This window comes from Aspergillus mulundensis (genome assembly GCF_003369625.1).
Source record: "Aspergillus mulundensis strain DSM 5745 chromosome Unknown scaffold_4, whole genome shotgun sequence".
NCBI classification, from domain to species: domain Eukaryota; kingdom Fungi; phylum Ascomycota; class Eurotiomycetes; order Eurotiales; family Aspergillaceae; genus Aspergillus; species Aspergillus mulundensis.
The window spans coordinates 1821100-1840275 of NW_020797892.1; the positions used below are offsets into that span (position 1 = coordinate 1821100).

At 45.9% G+C, this 19176-nt stretch overlaps 5 protein-coding genes across 5 annotated transcripts; 1 reads left to right on the plus strand and 4 right to left on the minus strand.

The window, feature by feature from the left end:
• Positions 1 to 887: 887 nt before the first annotated feature.
• On the minus strand, positions 888 to 2240 carry DSM5745_05067 (putative secretory lipase; the record flags this gene model as incomplete). The annotated part of the gene is made up of 1 exon (XM_026747083.1): positions 888 to 2240. The coding sequence occupies one exon, from the start codon at positions 2238 to 2240 to the stop codon at positions 888 to 890; it is 1353 nt and encodes a 450-aa protein (XP_026604563.1).
• A 2152-nt stretch (positions 2241 to 4392) lies between these two features.
• DSM5745_05068 (putative ab-hydrolase associated lipase) lies at positions 4393 to 6309 on the minus strand (the record flags this gene model as incomplete). The annotated part of the gene is made up of 1 exon (XM_026747084.1): positions 4393 to 6309. The coding sequence occupies one exon, from the start codon at positions 6307 to 6309 to the stop codon at positions 4393 to 4395; it is 1917 nt and encodes a 638-aa protein (XP_026604564.1).
• A 517-nt stretch (positions 6310 to 6826) lies between these two features.
• Positions 6827 to 8525, minus strand: DSM5745_05069 (sugar porter family MFS transporter; the record flags this gene model as incomplete). The annotated part of the gene is made up of 3 exons (XM_026747085.1): positions 6827 to 7536; positions 7583 to 8373; positions 8428 to 8525. 3 exons carry the CDS (start codon positions 8523 to 8525, stop codon positions 6827 to 6829), a joined length of 1599 nt encoding a protein of 532 aa, XP_026604565.1.
• A 1730-nt stretch (positions 8526 to 10255) lies between these two features.
• Positions 10256 to 11143, minus strand: DSM5745_05070 (uncharacterized protein; the record flags this gene model as incomplete). The annotated part of the gene is made up of 2 exons (XM_026747086.1): positions 10256 to 11080; positions 11129 to 11143. 2 exons carry the CDS (start codon positions 11141 to 11143, stop codon positions 10256 to 10258), a joined length of 840 nt encoding a protein of 279 aa, XP_026604566.1.
• A 2374-nt stretch (positions 11144 to 13517) lies between these two features.
• DSM5745_05071 (uncharacterized protein) lies at positions 13518 to 14579 on the plus strand (the record flags this gene model as incomplete). Its single annotated transcript, XM_026747087.1, has 1 exon — positions 13518 to 14579. The coding sequence occupies one exon, from the start codon at positions 13518 to 13520 to the stop codon at positions 14577 to 14579; it is 1062 nt and encodes a 353-aa protein (XP_026604567.1).
• Between the last annotated feature and the right edge of the window lie 4597 nt (positions 14580 to 19176).

The following is a 19176-nucleotide window of genomic DNA, read 5'->3' on the forward strand; positions in this document are numbered from 1 at the left end:
TCGATTGCCATTGTCCGACTCATCAAGGCCCGATCCAGGGCGCTGATTCGCGGGGCCGTTCCCTGACACCGGTCTAGACAGCGGACGCCGTTCCTCGCTGCATTTTATTTCCGGCTGGCACAGACAGTTGGAGACCAGACGTGGAACTGCAGAGACTCGAAACGTGGTTCGGCTCGAGGCAGAGTTATGTGATGATGCTCTACAGTCTTCGCCGTCAACACCCCTCCTTTCAACGAAACACTTCCAGCTTCTCTCCAAACCTGAACGTCGACCAGTATCACAAACCTTGCTTCCGACCACCTCCTTGCGGCCGAGTGTTCGACACACTCTCCAGTTTCGCAATCTCATCTCGGATCTTCAGGGGCCGCTTCAGATACCCCTTGGCAGACCCATCCATCAGCCTCCTGCAGCTTTAACTCTCCACAAGGCCCATTCCCCGGTCGATTTTTCGGGCACGTCACCAAACCTGGCGCCTGAAGACTCACTTCTGTTCGTTATCTACCCAACGCATACCTTAGACGCAGCTAGCGATGATGCCGATAGGACGCGGGGCAATCAGCCAGCGTTCAGGCACAATGAGGTGGTGGTTACAGTGGGCCGCTATGAGAAAGGGTAGGGGCATCTCGCCCTGACGGTCCGTGATGAGTGTCTTTGAAGTGAAAGAGTAATAATCATACGAGTTGAATAGTGAGTAAGCCCTCTCCATCAGTGGGCGTCATCAAGAATGCTCCAGGCTAACGCCAAACCTGCGGTACGTTGTTAAAGGACCGATAACTTATTCAAAACTCGTGAACAACATAAACAGTGATATTAAAGAACCGTCGAAGACTATAAACAATTCGAGACGGAGGAAAAAAACGCCCTGTCCGACGAACAAGCCAAACCAATCACCGTCCGATGGGCCCGACAGGCAGCCTCAAAAGCCCTAACAAGAACTGAACGATGTTGGTCCCCAGAGCCGCCAGGGCCCTCGGATCCTGCAGTCCCGTAAGCTGCGTCTTGCGCGTACATCCCTTCCTGACAGGAGCGCCATTCAATCGATCGGTTAGCCACATGAACGCATCTGGAGCCCCAGTAATCGTCAACAGCGCATGTTCCGACAGCAGATCCCGAACATATTCCACGTCCGCCCCATTGCCACAGTACGTATTGTACAGTGCGTCGGTGTCGCTGATCGGGCTGATCTGGTCGTTGACGGCCTTGTAGATCAGAAGCGGGATCTCGGGTGTGTTATGGCCCATCGCGTTGGGCTCCATGACCGAGTTGGCGAGCGGCGTTTCGAAGACATCCGGCGCGATGGTGTAGCTGTAAACATCCTGGCCGATGTACTCGAGGATGTTACCCGTCAAGCACAGCTGCTGGGTTTTGTTGAACTCAGCCCACGTCTCGGGGCGGATGCCCTCGCGGATGAGTTGCTGGGCGGCTGGGTATTCGTTTGCAAGGCCCTGGATGCCGGCTGGGAGGAGCCCGGTGAAGACACCCTTATTAGAGGCTTCGATGACCGGGAAGATTTGAGGGACTGTCCCACCGAGCGCAGCGCCGGCAAGCTTCAGCTCTGGCGCGTATGAGGGCTGGAGCTCTGCAGCGAACCCGCTTGCCAGGCTGCCGCCGGAGTAGCCCCACAGAGCGACGGTTGCTTGAGATGAGATGCCGGTGATGTCAGTGGATGCGAGTGCGGCGCGGACGTTGTCGAGCACGGCCTGTCCGGAGAGGGTGTTTGCCAGGAACGCAGACTTGGGGCCGAGATGATCCGGGATGATGACGACGAATCCTTTGTTCAAGGCTGAGCTCATGAACAGGTACTCGAGCTGCGGCATGATGAGGGCGAGGGCCTCGCCCGCGTCGGAGTACTGCTGGAGCGCAAAGGATGGAGAGCAGTTGGGGTCTGCTGCATCCTGGGCGACCTGGTAAGAGAGCACTTTGGTGTAGTCGGCATTGTGCGGGATGAGGACAGTCGTCACAGTGGCGATGGGATCGCCGAAAGAGTCCGTCGTCCGGTAAAGGATTTGGTATGAGGCATCGAGATTCACCTCAGCGAGACCAAAAGCCGCGATCGCAGAAGGTGGAGTTCGGGTTCGCAGAATCGCACCAGGAGCAGTCGACTCCCAACCAGCTGGAGGGGTATAGAAAGGGTCTTCTCCTGGTGTTAGAGGGCTAGTCTGCCTCACGGACTCGGCTGGCAAGGCAGACGCGAGAAATGGCACCAGGAGGAAGAGGACCTGAAAGAGGAGCGAGGCCATGGTGGAGGAGGCCGATAGGGCTGGGGACGACAAAGCTCAAAGTTCAGGGCGTCTTCGCAGCATTTGTACTCGGGGCCCTCCACCACAACATCCATGTTTGCCTGTTCCTGGCCGAGGCATCCATCTTCCTAGCCAACAGTTTCATCGCACGAATTCTGAGAGTTGCTCCGCTCGAAACCAACGAGATCCGGCCCTATACGGTACCCATACGCAGAACAACGATTGGCGAAATGAACGCCTCGCGAGTCAGCAAGGCCGAGGCGATTGCGAACGCCTGGAGGAGACAGGGGTCCATGTGAAGAATCTTGCGAGAATTTACCAAAGCCGATTGCTGGAACTTTGGAGCTAGAAAAGCCGAATCTTCACGGTAACCTTGGTGGGCATGGTCGCAGCCGATCCTCATCCCCAGGTTCCCCGCCGAATTTTCAAAATCCCCTGTCAGAAGCCCGGGACCCCTGTCGATTCGCTCTAAATCAAGAAACAACCCCTGCAAAACTCTTGCATATGTCCATGTCTGTATGCACAGGATCACGCGCACCTCCCGGAACGATTACCCATCCAAGTTACCTCAGTACTTGCCCAGCATCTTCTGCGTCCACTCCCACAGCTACCCCGCCAACCCCTCATCGCTAGCCCTAGCATCCAGCCCACCTTTCTCCCAACAGGCTTATACAACTCCCCATTCACAAGCCTATCTTTCCTTGTCGACGCCGCCCAAAGAGAATTATACACCCCCTCCTCCGGGCTCACCCTTGGCCCAGCGAGATGACATTGACAAACAGCCTCTTGCCAAACTCAGCCCACTGATCAGATTTGTCGACACAACGCCCGGATCACAGACACGGAGGTGACGGAGGGGTATCGCCGCGCTAGCTCCGCCGCATCCAGCAGGTTCGCGAGCTTGCTCCGCCCGTATCGCCCACGACCACAGGAAGCTCTTCAGCTCTCAACAATATTCCTCGCCCCGATCCCGCCATAGCCGCAAACTTGTAGCCGAGGAGGTAAGGAGCATGATGCGCCCGTCGCCCTGTGCCTGTGCCTGTGCCTGTTCCTGGCTGATGCTGACGGTGTCGCCGTCGAACCTTCACACACACCTGCATCCGCCCTGCAGCTACAGCTACACCACACTCGCCTTCCTACTCGCCCCCTCCTGCATCAGCGGCAGGAACGCTCGAATAAGCAGCGCATGGCCCAAAGGATTCGTGTCAACCTGCACCTCGTACTCGTAGCCATCCCCCGTCAGTCCCGGCGAGCGTGCAAACTCGTCAGGTCACATTGGATGAGTTTCATCTCTGTGCCTGATGGCAGGGTTAGAGAGCGCACCTTTCCAATCAGGGCGTCGGCGACCTGAGCGTTCCGCCCGCTGTAGATCTTGTCAGCGTGTGCTTGGCGAGGTGAGGGTTGTTGCGGCGCCGAGGCTGTCAGTCCCTATAAGTAGATATCCGATGCAGAATTAGAATGGCCCGATATGTTTAGCGGGGGTACTACTCGGGCCCTCGAGGTAAGTGTGGGGTACCTAGGTAAATGCTCCATGTTCTTACCCCCAGTTCCGCGATGAAGAAGACCTTTCCCTCAAGATCGGGGACATCGGTCTCGGGTTGAATTCCAAGCCACCACGCACTTTCGCTTGCGGGTGAGATACATTCCTAAAGAGAGAAAAGACAGCTTTTCGTCCCCGTAATTTCGGGTCTCTGGGCTCGAGATTGTATAATGCAGCTCTTAGGATGCAGGGCTGGCTGATGGCACCTGCAGGCATAGCGAATGTCGCCGAGACTCACCTGGTTGTTGGCAGGGCTGCAATCGGCTAGAACTATAGAGAGGAGAGAGACGCCATTGTAAGACAGATTGCAGACTACCGCGGATATGACTGGATTCTGCTTGTGGCGATCTGGGTAAGGGTAAGGGTAAGAGTAAGAGTAAGAGAGAAGGCGGGGCTTGCATTCATCATGTATGGCGACACCTGAACTCAACTCCATCTTGTTCATAACAGGTCATGATCATAATCTATCTACCCGGGTCTATCAAGGCTATATACAAGAAGACATATACACAGGCCCCCGTCCCCGTCCCCGTCCCCTCAACCTTCCGGCTCATCCATTCCAACACCTCCCGGGCCATTCGGCCAAACCAACCCAACTTCCAAGCCCATCAATCACGCAACCCCGCGCGGAACAACACTCCTCGCCCTCGCATCACCCGGCATCGTCTCCCAAAGCACCAACCGCACCTCCTTCCCCACCTGCTCAATCATATCCATCGCCCAAAGCACATCAAGATGCTCATACTCCTCGATAACTTTCTCATGAACAACATCAACGCACGGCTCACGACCGCTCCCAAGCCTCCGCAGAAGTTTCCGCCCATCAACAAGCTGGTCTGCGCCGCCGATCCACAGTGCAAAGGGTGGAGTGCGCGGGCCGTACCACGCTGTCGAATCGGATTCGGCGTCTCTGATACTCGACGCTGACGCTGTAGTGCGGTTGAATTCAACTTCAGCAAGACACGCCTCCTTCGTCGCGAGAATGCACTCGTGCGTCGAGAACCCGTCCGCGCCTAGCCACCACCGAATCGTCTCGGTGGAGACATACACAGGCGCGAACTGGAACATACGGTCGCGGAGCCCGTAGTCCCAGCGCGTATCGGACCAGTTGAACAGATACGAGAAGACGATGTAGCCCAGTTTCCCGTAGAGGCGGGCATGAAGCCAGCGCCGGACGGTGACCATCAACGGGATGAACGAGTGGATGCCAAAGACCAGCCGAAAGACAGCGGGGGAAATCAGGCGCATGAAGCGGAAGTAGACGCGGTTAACGAGAGGCCCGGCATAAACCGCTGGCGCGAGGGCGCAGAAGACAGAGATGCGGTCGCCCAGCTCGGGACGTTGGTCTTTCGACAGCGCGACGAAGGTCTGCGCGCTTCCTTGCGAGTGTGCGATCAGGCCGAGTTTGTCGTACCCTGTTTCGAAGAGCACGCGGGAGATTAGCGCTGTTATGTCGAACGCGCCCATGTGCTGGATTGTCCAGCTCCACATGCGCGGGTCGGAGTCCAGCATGCTTGTGTGCTCTGGTTCGAGACCGCACCGGTTATTCCCCAGCCAGACGTCGTATCCGGATTTGCAGAGGAAGAACGCGAGGCTATCGTCGTCGTTTGCGCAGTACGCGCCGGAGTTCTGCAGGAGACCGTGCATCAAGAGCACGGGGTATTTCCTTCGCACCCCATTAAAGGACTCCAGATCCTTCTTCGCGCTGAATACATGCGGCCCGCGTGGTTTCCGCTCGCTGGCAGGGAGAGGCGTGTATTCGTGGGGATTATAGACGTGCCAAAGTGTAAGGATGAACCCGTCTTCCGTCTGCACTTTATAAGTCTCAACATCTAACCCGACTCGTCGCGCATAGTACGCGACATCATCGACAACGGGATCCTTCCCTCCTTCTAACGGCGGGCAATCGTCATCGTCCGGCGCCTCCTCGTCGACTTCCCTCTTCTCCTGCCGGAGCTTCCACCGCCGACTCGACGTCCGTCGGTCTAGCCTGCGCGCGCGCTCTTCGGCGTAGAATCTCCGCTGTTGCCGCGGACTGTTTCGCTGCAGATACTGGCCTGCCGCAACGAGGAGTAACCAGATGCCACGAGATAGCGCCCCAAGTACAACAACCAGGAGAAACAACAACGACAGGACAAACGACGCGCCTCGAATGGCCAGATACCGCGCCGTATCAAGCATAGACGGCGGATGCACGTACACCGGAAGCGGAGGGAACAGCGGATGTCCAGGGAGCGTGAAGACAGGCGCGGCTTGGGAGGCTGCGAGATGCGGTAGCGCCGTGCGCCTCTCGCTAAGCAGCCCGTCTGTGACCGCAGAAATCTCATCGTCATCGTCGTCGCTCTGATTCGGGACCCTGTCCACAGCCTGCAACCTCAGCACCGGCGGCTTTGCGGCCTTCGTCGCGGACGGCATCTTCGCGGGCTGCTGGCTTTCCAGCGATTTGCGGAGGGGTAATTGGGGGGTCCCGTAGAGGGACTCGATGGTCGTTGTAACTGCATCATGGGCGGGATTTGGCGTTATTAGCATGTTGTCAGTGTCAGTGGAGTCATGGGACGCGAAGGCTGTGCGTCATGTCTGATTGCGGTCAGGAGGAGAGGAGGATCAGGTGGAGTTGCGCGGTGACTCTAGAAAGTTAAGAAGTTGCGCTGCCAAAGGTGCGGTCCCGATTAGAGATTAAGATAGATATGTAAGACAACGAGACTTTTGAAACGTCAGAAGAAAAGCTGGAACATGTTTGAGAGAACGTCTGGGGACTGGGGAGAGGGATTGCCTCCAGGCTTGGCGATCGTTGCTGGTTATAGATCGCACGTGAAGGTGGAGCTGTTGACACACGTCACCTGCCGGATCGAGACGATTATTGGCCGATCCAAGCTCCGAGACCTGCCTGAGGCTGCCAGGACAGGAACGAAACCGGAGTTGACAATGGGTCGCGGTAAGTTATTCAGTGATGATTTATGACGTTCATTCATAGTCTAACATATACAACATGTCTATATCCAAAAGGTACTAATAGAAAAACAATAGAGAAACAACATGGGCCGGGCTAAACCGAAGCCTTCTCGACATGCTCGGAAAGCTGCTTGGCGTGGGCATTCGCCTCCAGTTCGGCCAAGCCACTGCCCTTGCGCCCAGCAGCAACGTCGCGCACATCCGTGAAATTCACCGACGGCACGAAGCCCTTGGACTGCCAGGCATGAGGGACCTTGGCGTAGAGCTCATCAACTTCCTCGAGCGAAAGACCCTTGGTCTCGTAGATGCAGGTGTAGACGAAGACGCCGGCAATCAAGCAGAATCCTCCCCAGATGAAGAAGACCTTGGACTGGAGATTGGCGTTTCCTGGGCCGGAGTCGACCATGTATGGGGTGGCGTAGGCGATGGCCCAGTTGAGCAGCCAGTTCGCAGCAGTCGTGATGGAAAGGCACTTGGCGCGAGCCTTGAGCGGGAAGAGCTCACCAGTGACGACCCAAGCGACAGGTCCCCAGGAGGATGCAAAGAAGAAGATGTAAACGCAGACAAAGGCGATGAGGACTTTGTTTGCAACGCCAGAGTCGGTGGTGGTACCGACGATGGCCACAATAAACTGGCTGACGCACATGCCGACAGCTCCAAAGAGTAGAAGCGGACGACGACCCCATTTCTCGACCATCCAGAGACCGGGGAACGTTGAGACAACGTTGACGATGTTTGTGATCAAGGTGATGACGAAGCTGTTGTTGATGCCAGAGTGTTCGAAGAACGTTGTTCCGTAGTAGACTGCAATCGTTAGAAATCGCCATGAGTCTGCGTCAAGGGTACATACAGATAAAGTTCACACCAGCCAGCTGCTGCAGGGCTTGGACAGCGCAGCCAGTTGCGAGGCGCCTGCCAATGGATCCGCGAAGAATCTCCAGGTAACTAGCTGTGCCAATGCTCATCTCATATTCATGGTTCGCCTGGATCTCCTCAAGTTCCTCGACGAGCGCAGGGTCATTGACATCCAGACGTCGAAGACGAGCAAGGGACTTGGTGGCAGCCTCGTGCTTGTTCTTTTTGATCAGGAACCTGGGCGTCTCAGGAAGAACGATCATTCCCACAACCAGAATAATAGCCCAGGCGAACTGAACGGCCACCGGAATGCGGTAGCAACCAGTATCATTGCGGTCTTTCGTAGAGTTGTTCACAATAGCTGCAAGCAGCAACCCGATTGTAATGGCCAGCTGGTAAGCACCGACGATGGTTCCTCGAATCCACTTTGGCGCCGTTTCAGACTGGTACAGAGGAACGGTTGCGGACAGCAAGCCGACACCGAATCCGGCGAAGAAGCGACCAGCAACGAAGAGCGGGATAGCGGTAGCCGCAGTCTGCAAAATCACACCGAAACAGAACACAAAGCAGTCGAGGATCATGGCAATGCGTCGGCCGAAGTAATCAGCGACGGGGGCAGCTGTGAGCGCACCGAAAAATGTACCGGCGGACAAGAGAGAGACGATCATTGAGGACTGAGAGGATGTGATATCGGGGATATGGTCATTGGGGTTGATGTAGCCGGTAGAGAACTGCCTTCGCCAGTACTTCATGGCGATAATACCGCTGATGGTGCCGGTATCATAGCTATTGCGCGTTAGCGAGGGCCAGGCCAAATGCCGGGTGGATGGAAGAACATACCCATACAACACACCACCAAAGGCCACAAACAAACCGATGAGGATAGCAGGGGCTGCAGAGCCCGCTGCATCATCAGGCTTTCTAAGCATAAAGCCCATGGTGAAGGAGAGGTGCTAGCAAATAAACAAGGATTGAGTTCGTTGGCGAAGAATAGACTCAGAGAGAAGATGATAAACAGATCGACATCCTCTCCACGGGGGACACGGGGTAGATTTTATACCCCGATCTCAGATGCGGAGGAAACAGGCAGAGGGTGAATTGCCCATGTCCGGCCGGGCCATTCGATGGGGAAAGCTCGAACGACCGAAAGCAGCAACCGCCACAACACATCAGACGCAATCGGTGAGGAGCCCGTCAACGCGAGCTAACGCACAAAAGGCAATAATCGCCCAGCCTCTGCACGCTCGCATGGTGGAAATCATCGTATCTGCGGAATCGCGGAGGGGATGTGCGAAACACCTTCCCTTCTCTGCTGGTAAGCTCGCTAGGGGCGCGGGCTAGTGAGAATCAAGACTCGGGTCCGGGGTCGCTACCACGGCACGAAACGAATCTGGAACGCCGGGCAGGGGCCGAATGGTAAACAGTGGCGACTCGGTCGGGATCTGGTCCTATCATCTGGGCTAGGATCCCGAGGTTGAGGCTATACACGTTGAGCGGCGTCGGGCGAAGACCCGGAAGTTGACCGAATGGCCGGTGGCCCAATAGTAGTACTGGTGGTCTGGTCGCACAGTGAGTCAGGGAATGTGGACACGGGGCACCGGTCGCGGAGAGATCTGAATCTGGGGTGGCACAAGCGAGATCGACATTGCGGTGCGAGATGCGAATGCGCTGTCGCCGTCAGGAGAAGAAGAGACGAGAAGCCGCTTGCGGTCGGCCAACGGTCGCGGTCACGGGGTCATCCCTTACAGAGAACAATGACCACTGACAAGTTACGGAGTGCAACTACCTACTTTGTCACCTCCACGACCTACACTTCTTGCAGACACAAGACAGACCGACATTTCTACGATGAAACCGCTTCTCAACAATCCCGATTCCCGACTCCCCAGACGAGCCCCTCGCCGATGATCGGGGACGATTCCCCAGACAGGGACTGTTGGAGAGCGATCTCGATCCGGCTGTGGGTCGCCACGAACATTCTTCTGGCCTCGTGATCGGAATGCCATTATTTTTAGCAGAAAGTTGCCTCTGCATGCCTTTGGCCAGCAGTCGAGTTCGAGAAAATTCTGTTCGATGTGGCCAGATCGCACATCAGACAGCATGCATGGCCATGCATGCCACCGGAGTTTGCGGTGTTCCCGCCCCTTGCTAGTGTGACTGTGGCCAGCGTCAAGCTTTCCCAGTGCCGGGCTAAGCACTCCGTCGTTAGACCGTGAACCGCGGTTGCTGGCTGCTATTTTTGAAGTGGCGCAGTACAATGGTCTTGTTCATGACTCTGGTAGACAGTCAGCGGCCATCGCGTCAAAAAGTTCGTGTGGTGGACTTGGTCGACTCGAGGTTTTGCCACTACCTAGTCATGATGGACATGAGGCTGAACCACAATGTACGATGCTACGATAACTCTTCTCTAGAACTTCGCAGGAAATCACCAGAATTCCCCTCTCTGTTTGGTTCTAACTCTGTCGATGCAGCCGCCCGATACGCTGGGTTGTCACTTGTCATCGCTGCCCGCCCTCTCCATTCAGTCGACGCCCGCTAGAACAACTGCGCGGATCAACTACCAATGAACGAAAATGACAAATACTCCTTCGTCGAGAGCGCAAGGAAAATGACATAAAACATTGAGCTGATCTTGGGTGAAAGCGGGGTCCTATTTCGAGAAAAACATTTAGTGGTCAACGACCTCCTTAGGATGCGTCCAGCTATGTTGTCTCGTGGGATTGAAAATCTGCCACAACCTCTCATACTCATATAGGACCAGAGTAATTGGGGTCAATCCCAGCGCAATAAATGCAAGGATGCTATTACCCCAGCCGTATCCAAACCGAGCGTACAACGGCGGCGCGAACAGAGGCATTACGACCCCAAAGACAGACCGGACTGTGACATTGGCCGCAATCACGCTGGCAGCATAGTCCGTGAACGCATCAATCAGATACGTCTGCACGGCCGTAAAGACGACTGCGATGCCCGCCGCAATCAAACCGGATCCAATAATCGGCATCACCCAATGAAGCTGGGCTTGAGCCGACCACCCGTACCACATCAGGCCGATCATAATCAGCATCTTGCCAGGCAGGATTGCGGGCAGGCGGTCTCTGGGCCTACTGTGGCCGTGGATGGCTCGCTGGCGATTCACGTACCAGTCCAAGGCCGGGCCGGCGAAGCGCGCAATCGCGAATCCGGTTCCCTGGCCGATATAGGTGAGGCCGATTTGGGCTTCGTTGAAGCCGTACTGGGTGCCGAAGAGGATGGGCAGGGTCGTGATGATGAAGTACATGAAGACAAACGCCGTTGACGTATACAGCGCGGCGATGATCACGACGGGTGAGGTGGTTTGGAGAACGACTGATCGAGCTATTGCCGCGCGTATTGTCTTCCATCTTTGTCTCTCTTGGTGAGGGCGTAAGCTGTCGAATTCAGCGATCCTCATGGCTGTGGGGGCATGTGTTTCCTGCACAATCCACAACCCCACGAGTGTCGATAACCCACACTGCATAATTCTTCAGTGAACAGCCAATTGCCTGATATCAAGACATACCAAGACGAACTCCATCATCAGCGCCCATCTCCACCCAGCTCTCAACGATATATACCCCCCAATAATTGGACCTACTTCATGTCAGAGAAGGATCAGCGTCAGACGAGAGGCGTTTCTCTTACCAATCACCGAGCCCTAGTCATGCCTTCCTGTCAGCGTTGGACCTCTCGCACCGTGCCAGGCCCGCCTAACTCACCAACAACGGCCCAGTCGACCAGAAACTCAGCATTGTCGCCCGTTTTTCAGCAGGTATAAGGTCCGCTATCACACTGCCGCCTATTGTCGTCGGTACACAACCCGCTAGGCCCATGAGGACTCGCCCGATAAGCAGGACTTCCACATTTGGACTGAGAGCGCTCATCAAGGACGAGAACGTGGACAGGACGTTCGACGCATGCAGCAACGGGGCTCTCCCGTAGAGATCCGTCATGGGCGCCACGATCAGCGGCCCGACAACGAACCCGACCACATGGGCGCAGATCAGAAACGAGGTCAACGACGCACTCGACCTGTGGAATTCATGAATGATCCCGGGCGCTGCGGGGGTGAGGATCGTGGTGGTGATGCATCTGAATTCGTAGGATACGAACAGAACGGTTAGCTATGAACACTGGCTGGAGGTGGAACAGGGAGGATTCCGCCAGGGAGCGGTACTCATTGAACGAAGCAATTGAGGCTATTCCAATGATGGCCAGTTTCCGTGCATCTGAGAAGTTTCTCGGGTGTCTTGGGTCGTGCGCCCATTTGCGTCCAATGTCATCTAGATCGGCCGCTGCTGCATCTACTGTCGAGATTTGCTCATTCGGTGGCACTTTCGGCAGGAGTGGACGTCTCTCATCGTCCAGTGGCATCTTGTGCTATTGGAGAACTCTATGAGAGAGAATCTGGATAGCTGTGGGAAGCTGTCAGATTAAGGCCGGAGGTCTTTAAGGTCTCAAAGGTCTTAAGGTCTCAAAGGTTTTAAGGATTCTGAGATCAATTGGAAGAAGAGGAGTGCGTGAAATGCAAAGAGTGACCAAAACGGCTATCTGTCTGGCTCTGAAGATAAGACGCGAAGATCAAAGCTGGATACAGAGGTAATGTCTTCGAGTCCATGCAGCTTATGCGGCTAGTTTGGCGCTCTAGCCGTGTGCTTCTCGCAGAGCTTGCTCACCTCATGCCCTTAGGGAGCCTTTTTTTTCATCGGCACGCCTTGTTGTGGCCTCTCACTGGGGAGCTACTAGGTAATCGCGGTCTCTCCTAAAACTGGGCTTCGACACGTCTCGTCTTACATGCATATCTTTAGCCGGTAGGCCCAGGCTGAGGGAAAAAAAGGGTTTGCTGGATAAGGAGTTTCTTGTCCCCGGACCCCATCCCATGTCTTTGGGATCATGGATGTTAAGGTTGCTTGTTGTTTGCTGCGGGTAGGTTAGGACATGCAGGGATGGCCTTTCTATGCTCTTGATACTAGGATTGCAATGCTAGATCTAGTCAGTATGCAGATCTCATCTGTCTGTCAGCTGGTCGATCAGGACATACAGGGATAGCCCTTCGACACTCTTGATACTACCACTAGCCGATGTAGACATCTGTCTCTCTGCCACGTAGGCATCGGATCAAGTCATTGCACATTATACTGCCTTTCAGCAGAGAGGGCTGCCGGTACTCATTATACATCGTATACAACGGCATGACTGACTGAGCCAATCAGAACATGCGGGTCTAATTTCCATTCACGCTGACCAAAGCTGAGGGTAGGGTAGGAGGTCTGTGGAAGTGTGACAGGCATGGTATGTCCCTAGGATAGACATGGTATGCAGCTTGATCCTGCAGAAGAACCCAGCAGGCCCTCGCACAGTAATGCTTTTCTGATGTCTACTGTATTCCTTTCTTTCCAATGGCAAATCCTGTAATACTACGCACCTATCAGCAAACTCGGCCCTATCTAGACCCCGCATACACAAATAATGACGGCCCGGGCAGCTTCGCTCCCTTCGCAGCAGACCGATGAGTAAGTTTGGATTCTGACTGGAGCTGACTGGAACCATGATCAGGGTATATTCATGGTCCGCGATTATCCATGTCATAACGTTCTGCAAGGTATACTTGTTCCTACTACGAGGCAAGGTTGCAAGCATAATGTATGAGGCGCTCAGCTTCGTTTCTCATGAAGCATATCGACATTGAAAAGAGTGACATGGCATCAAATGGATACAACCATCTGGTCCGGTCAGCTCCTACAAAGTAAAGCCATCTCTATCTGCATGCGTGGAATATGTGTCCTGTTGCGCAAACTGCGGCTATAAATGAGGGCATGGCCTTGTACCTTAGACATCTTCGTAGCATTGAAGAAGAGATCTCCAGTAACGAACAAGCATAGTGCCCCTTGACCAAAACCCCTCCTTGCATCATGCTCCTGAACTCGATCGTGGGATCTATCCTTACAGTGAACTTCCCAATTACCAAATGGCTCCGTAGCTGGATCGAGCCCTGGCACGCCCCAACCTCAACCTCGCCCTCCAACGAAATCACCAAGACCGAGTATGAAGCCATCCTGCGAGACATGCTGAAAACCATGGGAACGGGCTTCTCCCCTCAGCGTCCATGCGCCCACCTCGCCTCGCAAATCTCCACCCACATCAGCCCCGTAACACACAACCAGGATCTCGCACGGAAGGTCTGCAAAGTCGGCGCATTGGTGGCGCTCTACTTCTACCCGACGCATGGCCCAGCCGTCCAGGCGCTAATCGGGACATACACGGCCTTCTACCTGATCCTGGACGACGAGGGCGAGAGCATGCTTGCGCAGATCAGCCAGTTCCGGGCGCTCCTGATGAATCCGAGCCCTTCCAGCGCCCCGGCCGCAATCCAAATGACCATGACAGCACCCTTCAAGCTCCTCGCCTGGATCTTCACCGAGATCGACCGCGTCTTCGCCCCGCCGGTAGCTAACAGACTGGTTGCGGGCGTGCTGAGCTCCCTGTCGAGCCTGGAGATCGAGCTGGACCGGTCCACGGCATTCAGCGGGGTCGCGTCGCCGCTGTTCGCGAAGTACTTCCGCAACATGAACGGGAGCTCGGAGGCGTATGTGTATTTCCTGCTGGCCGAGAACCCTGAGGACCCTCAGGGGGATGGGGTGACGGGGTCCAGGCTCAAGCGGTTTCTGCAGGGTGTGCCGGAGCTGTGGAATGTTACGGATGAGATTAATGACCTCATGTCGTTCTATAAGGAGTCTATTGGCGGGGATGAGCGGGATACGTTCGTGTATCACCAGGCGAGGGGGGCGGGGGTGTCGATTGCAGAAGTGCTGAGGGGTCTGGCGAGGGAGATTCCGAGACGGAGTGGGCTTATCGAACGGATTTTCGAGGATGACGAGCAACTTCTGGAGATGGCAAGGGGGTTCAGCCTTGGGCAGATTGAGTTCTATCTTGCGTCGGAGCGATATCGATTGGCGGAGCTGCGGCTTGAGTGATGGTGGTGAGCAGAGGCTATTCCGAAGGCTCACATGAGCCTTTATTATGTAATTTTTAAGTCTTAGCGGTTATATAACCTATAAATACTAAAAAAATTTTACCGCATATTTAACCTTTTTTATTTTTTTAATAATATTTTAGTATTATTAAAACTTTACTAATATTATAAACTATAGGTTAGCTTAATAAAGTTATAAATATTAATTACTTTTTAAGTTCTTAAAAACTAGTTAAGTTACTTTTTAATATATTTTAATTATTTATTTATTACTTTAAAAGTGGTATTAATAATATTTTAAATATAATTTTAAAAAAAATATATAGTACCTGCCTTATAAAATTATAAGTTACTTTTTTTAAGCGCTTTTTAAGTACTTATACAAGGGTTAGTATCTATTTTTTTTTATTTTATTAAAAAATTAATTTTTTAAGTTTACTTTTATTTTTTATTTATTTTATTATAAAGCACTTAAGAAGCACTCCTAAACTACTTATTAATTATTTAATTTTTTATTTATTAAAAAATTAATTTTTTAAGTTTACTTTTATTTTTTATTTATTTTATTATAAAGCACTTAACAAGCACTTCTAAATTATTTATTAATTATTTAATTTTTTATTTATTAAAAAATTAATTTTTTAAGTTTATTTTTACTTTTTACTTATTTTATTATAAAGCACTTAATAAGCACTTTTAAATTACTTATTAATTACTTAAGTTTATAATTATAAATTTTTTAATTTTTTAATTTTTTAATTTTTTATATTTTTTTATTTAATTACTTATTAATTACTTACTAACTACTTAGTTAATTATAGGAAAAAAATGGTTATATTATTATTTATTTTAAAAAAAAAAGTTTTACTGTCAGGGCCAACATTTTTCTGTTTGACGTCACCGGAGCTAATCTACTATTAATCTAGAGTTAGCGCCTTAGGTAACCTAAGCTTTGGCCTTAGGCTACTAAGGCTTAGCATACTTTATTATTATATTAGGTTATATAACTTAATTAAGTTATTAATATTTAAGGTCTTAGCTATTAATTAAGTAAGGCTAGGGTAGGCCTTAAGTATAAGTTAAAGTAAAAACCTATATATAAAGTATTTAAACTTATATTTACTTTTTAATTAAAAATAGCTTAAATATAACTTAAAAGTTTATAAAAATAGCCTTAAAGCTAGCCTTTTTTTTAAATTTTTAAATAACTTTTTTAATATTATTTAATAAAATTTAAAATACTTTATTTTTATTAATTAAATTTTTTTATTAATATTTTTATTATTAGTAAAAATTTTTAAAACTTATTAGTTTTATAGTTAAAGTTACTTGCACTTACTATTTTTTAAACTTTTTTAATAATAATATTTTAAATTAAATTTTTAAAGGGTAAGCAAAGGCAGTCCGCAGGCGTTTTAATTAAGATTTTTAAAACTTAAACTTAAATAATTAAAAAAGTACCCCTTTTTTATTTATGCTTAAAAATTTTATTTTTATTAAAAATAGTTAAAAAAAACCTAATTTAAATAATTTAGTTTATTAGCTTAATAAAATATAGGGTAAAATATACCCTTTACCTTATTATTTTATATTATTACTAAAACTTATTAATTTGAAATTTATTATAATTAAAGGTGTTTTAAAAAAAATAGCTTAAAATTATAATTTTTAGCTTATTTATTTTTTAAACCTAGCGTGATTAGTATCGCGTGTTAAAATTAAAATATTTTTTAAAAAAAAATAAAAAAAAGTTACCCCTGTAACCTAGAGCTAAAATAGTATTAAATTATTAATTTTTATATTAATTTTTTTATTAATTCCCGCGCTAATTTTTTTATTAATATTTTTAATAAACTTTAAAAAAAATTAATTTTAGTAATTTTTTTAATTTTAATTTAAAATTAAGCTTAAATAATTTAAGTTATTATTTTAAAATTACTTTACCTTTAAAACCTAGTGCTAGTAAAGCTAATTTTAAAAAATTTAAAAGTTTTAAATATATATAAAAAAGGTACTAAAAGGCTATTAAAAATTATAAGCTTTATTATAAAAAAAAAGGCTTTTTAAAAGCTTAAAATTAAGTTTAAAAAGGTTAAAAAGTTAAAAAAAAAAGAATATAATAAAGCTTAAAATCTAGTTTAAAAATTTAAAAAATTACTTTTATAACACCCCTAAAAAGTTTTAAATAAATAATAAAAAAATTATATTTATTATTTAAAACGCTTTAAGAAATGCCCGTAATTATTAAAAAGGTTAAGTTAAACTTTAAAATAATAAGTAAACCTAGGTAAATTTTAAAAAATTTATATATATATAAGTTAATTTAGTTATAAACCAGGGCCACCGCGCCGCCTAATATTTTTTAATTAAATAATAAAATACTTAAAATATTACTTTTTAAAAACTTTGCTTTATAAAATTAAGCTTATATTTTAATAATTTAAAGTTTAGGGCGCAAGTACTTACTAAAACTTATAATAAAAATATTTACTTATACTTAAAAAAGTTAAAAAAACCCTTAAAAATTATACTTAAAGTAAATATAGTAGTAATTTATATAAAGTTTATTAATAAATATAATAAAGCCTTAAAAACTAAAAAAAAAAAAAGTCCAGAGCTAGTTTTAATTTTAAAAATAAAAAAAATAAAAATAACTTAAAATAAAACTAAAACAATAGTAAAGCAGCTTTTTTTAAAAAAAAAAAAAAAAAAGTAAAAAAAAAGCAGTAACTTACTTTTTTAAAAAAAAAAAGTGCTATAAAAAAAGAGTTTTTATTTTAATTATAATAAATTAAGCCACCTGTTAAAGGCCTGTCTAAATAAAAAAAAACTTAAAAAAAAACTAGTAAAAAATAAATAATAATTCCCTGGTTTTAAGTTATTAAAGTTATATAATTTAAAAAAAAACTACTTTTTTTATCCTTGCGGATCTTAGGATGCAAAAAAATAAGGTAAATTAATAATTTAAGGTATTACTTAATACTAGGGTTAATACTAATTTTATTTTAGTTTAATATTTATAAAAGTAAAATATTAAAATAAATACTAATTATATAATATAACTAATTTAATATATTAATAATATTTTTATTTTTTACTACAGGTGTTTACAAGCCCGTACTTAGGTTTATAATTTAAAAAAAGTTATAAAAATATTTAACTTAATATATTATATTATTAATTTTATTTATAAAAATTATTAAGTAGTCCTAGGACATTTTTAAATAGTTAAATTAAATTTAAACCTTTACCTTATTATAATAAAATAGACCTAGTAAAATTATATAACTTTTATTAAAATTAAAATATTATAAAAGTTTATAAAAATTATATATAAAAAACTAGTACTTATAATACTTTATTAACTAAAAAAAATTAAAGGGGAAGTAAAGGTGGTTTTACCACCCTAGTATATTTACTAAAGTAAAGTTTTTTTTAAATAAAAAGCTACTTAACTTTTAACTAGTAAAGTAAAGTATAAAATCTTATTAAAAAAAGGTAAAAAGCCTTTATAAGGTCCTATTTATAGTCTTTTTTAATATAAATTATAAATATTAAAAAGGTATTTTAATAAAATACTTAAAAAAATAAATTAAGCTATTTTAAAGTAGTGCTAAAGCACTAGTGCTCTTTATTTAAAAACTTAATAAATTTTTATATTTTTATATTAACTACCGCGGTTTAAATATAATAACTAATAAAAATTATTATTTATTACTATATATTAATAAGCTAATAAATTAATTAGTAAATATAAAATATTTTACCAAGCTAAATCTGCGTGACATGTATTATAAAATATAAATTAAAAAAAAATAAATAAAAAATAGTATTTTAAACCTATTATAATTACTATAAGTATATAATTATGCCCTTTAGTTTAATAAATACACTAGCTATATTTTAATCTTATATAAATATAGTTATAAGCAGGATTTTTAACAAGTTTTATATTATTTACCTTAATAACATTCTTATTTTTTTAAAAATAAAAAAAAACATGTATATTATATTTAAAAAGTCCTTAATTAATTAAAAAGGCATAATTTATATATAAAATTATTAAAATATAGTTTTTATAAAAAGAAGGTAAAGTTTTTAGGCTTTATTATTAAATAAAAAAAATATTTATTAATTTAAATTATAGCCAGACTATTATTAATTAGCTAGAATTAATATTATTTTATAAATTATAGGTTTTTTTAAGCTTTGTAAACTATTTTTAATATTTTATTTTTAATTATATTAAAGTAACGTATTTAATAACCTAGCTTTTAATAAAAATAGTAAAAAAATATAAAAGCAGGCTTTTTTTATTTTTTACTAATATAAAAAATATATTTAAAAAAATTAAGTTAAATTTTACCGGACTGCTGGTATTATAATACTTTAATTTTAAAAAAAAATTTTTTATTATTACTAACATGTTAGGGTTTATTATTACTAGGATTATTATATAGCTAAAGTAAAAAAAATTATTTAATAAAAAAAAATAGGACTAGTGGTACCCCATGGCCTTTTATTTTTATTAATTATATAAATTAAAGCTTTATTATAAGGTTTATAATTAAAAACTACTTATAATAATTAAGTACTTT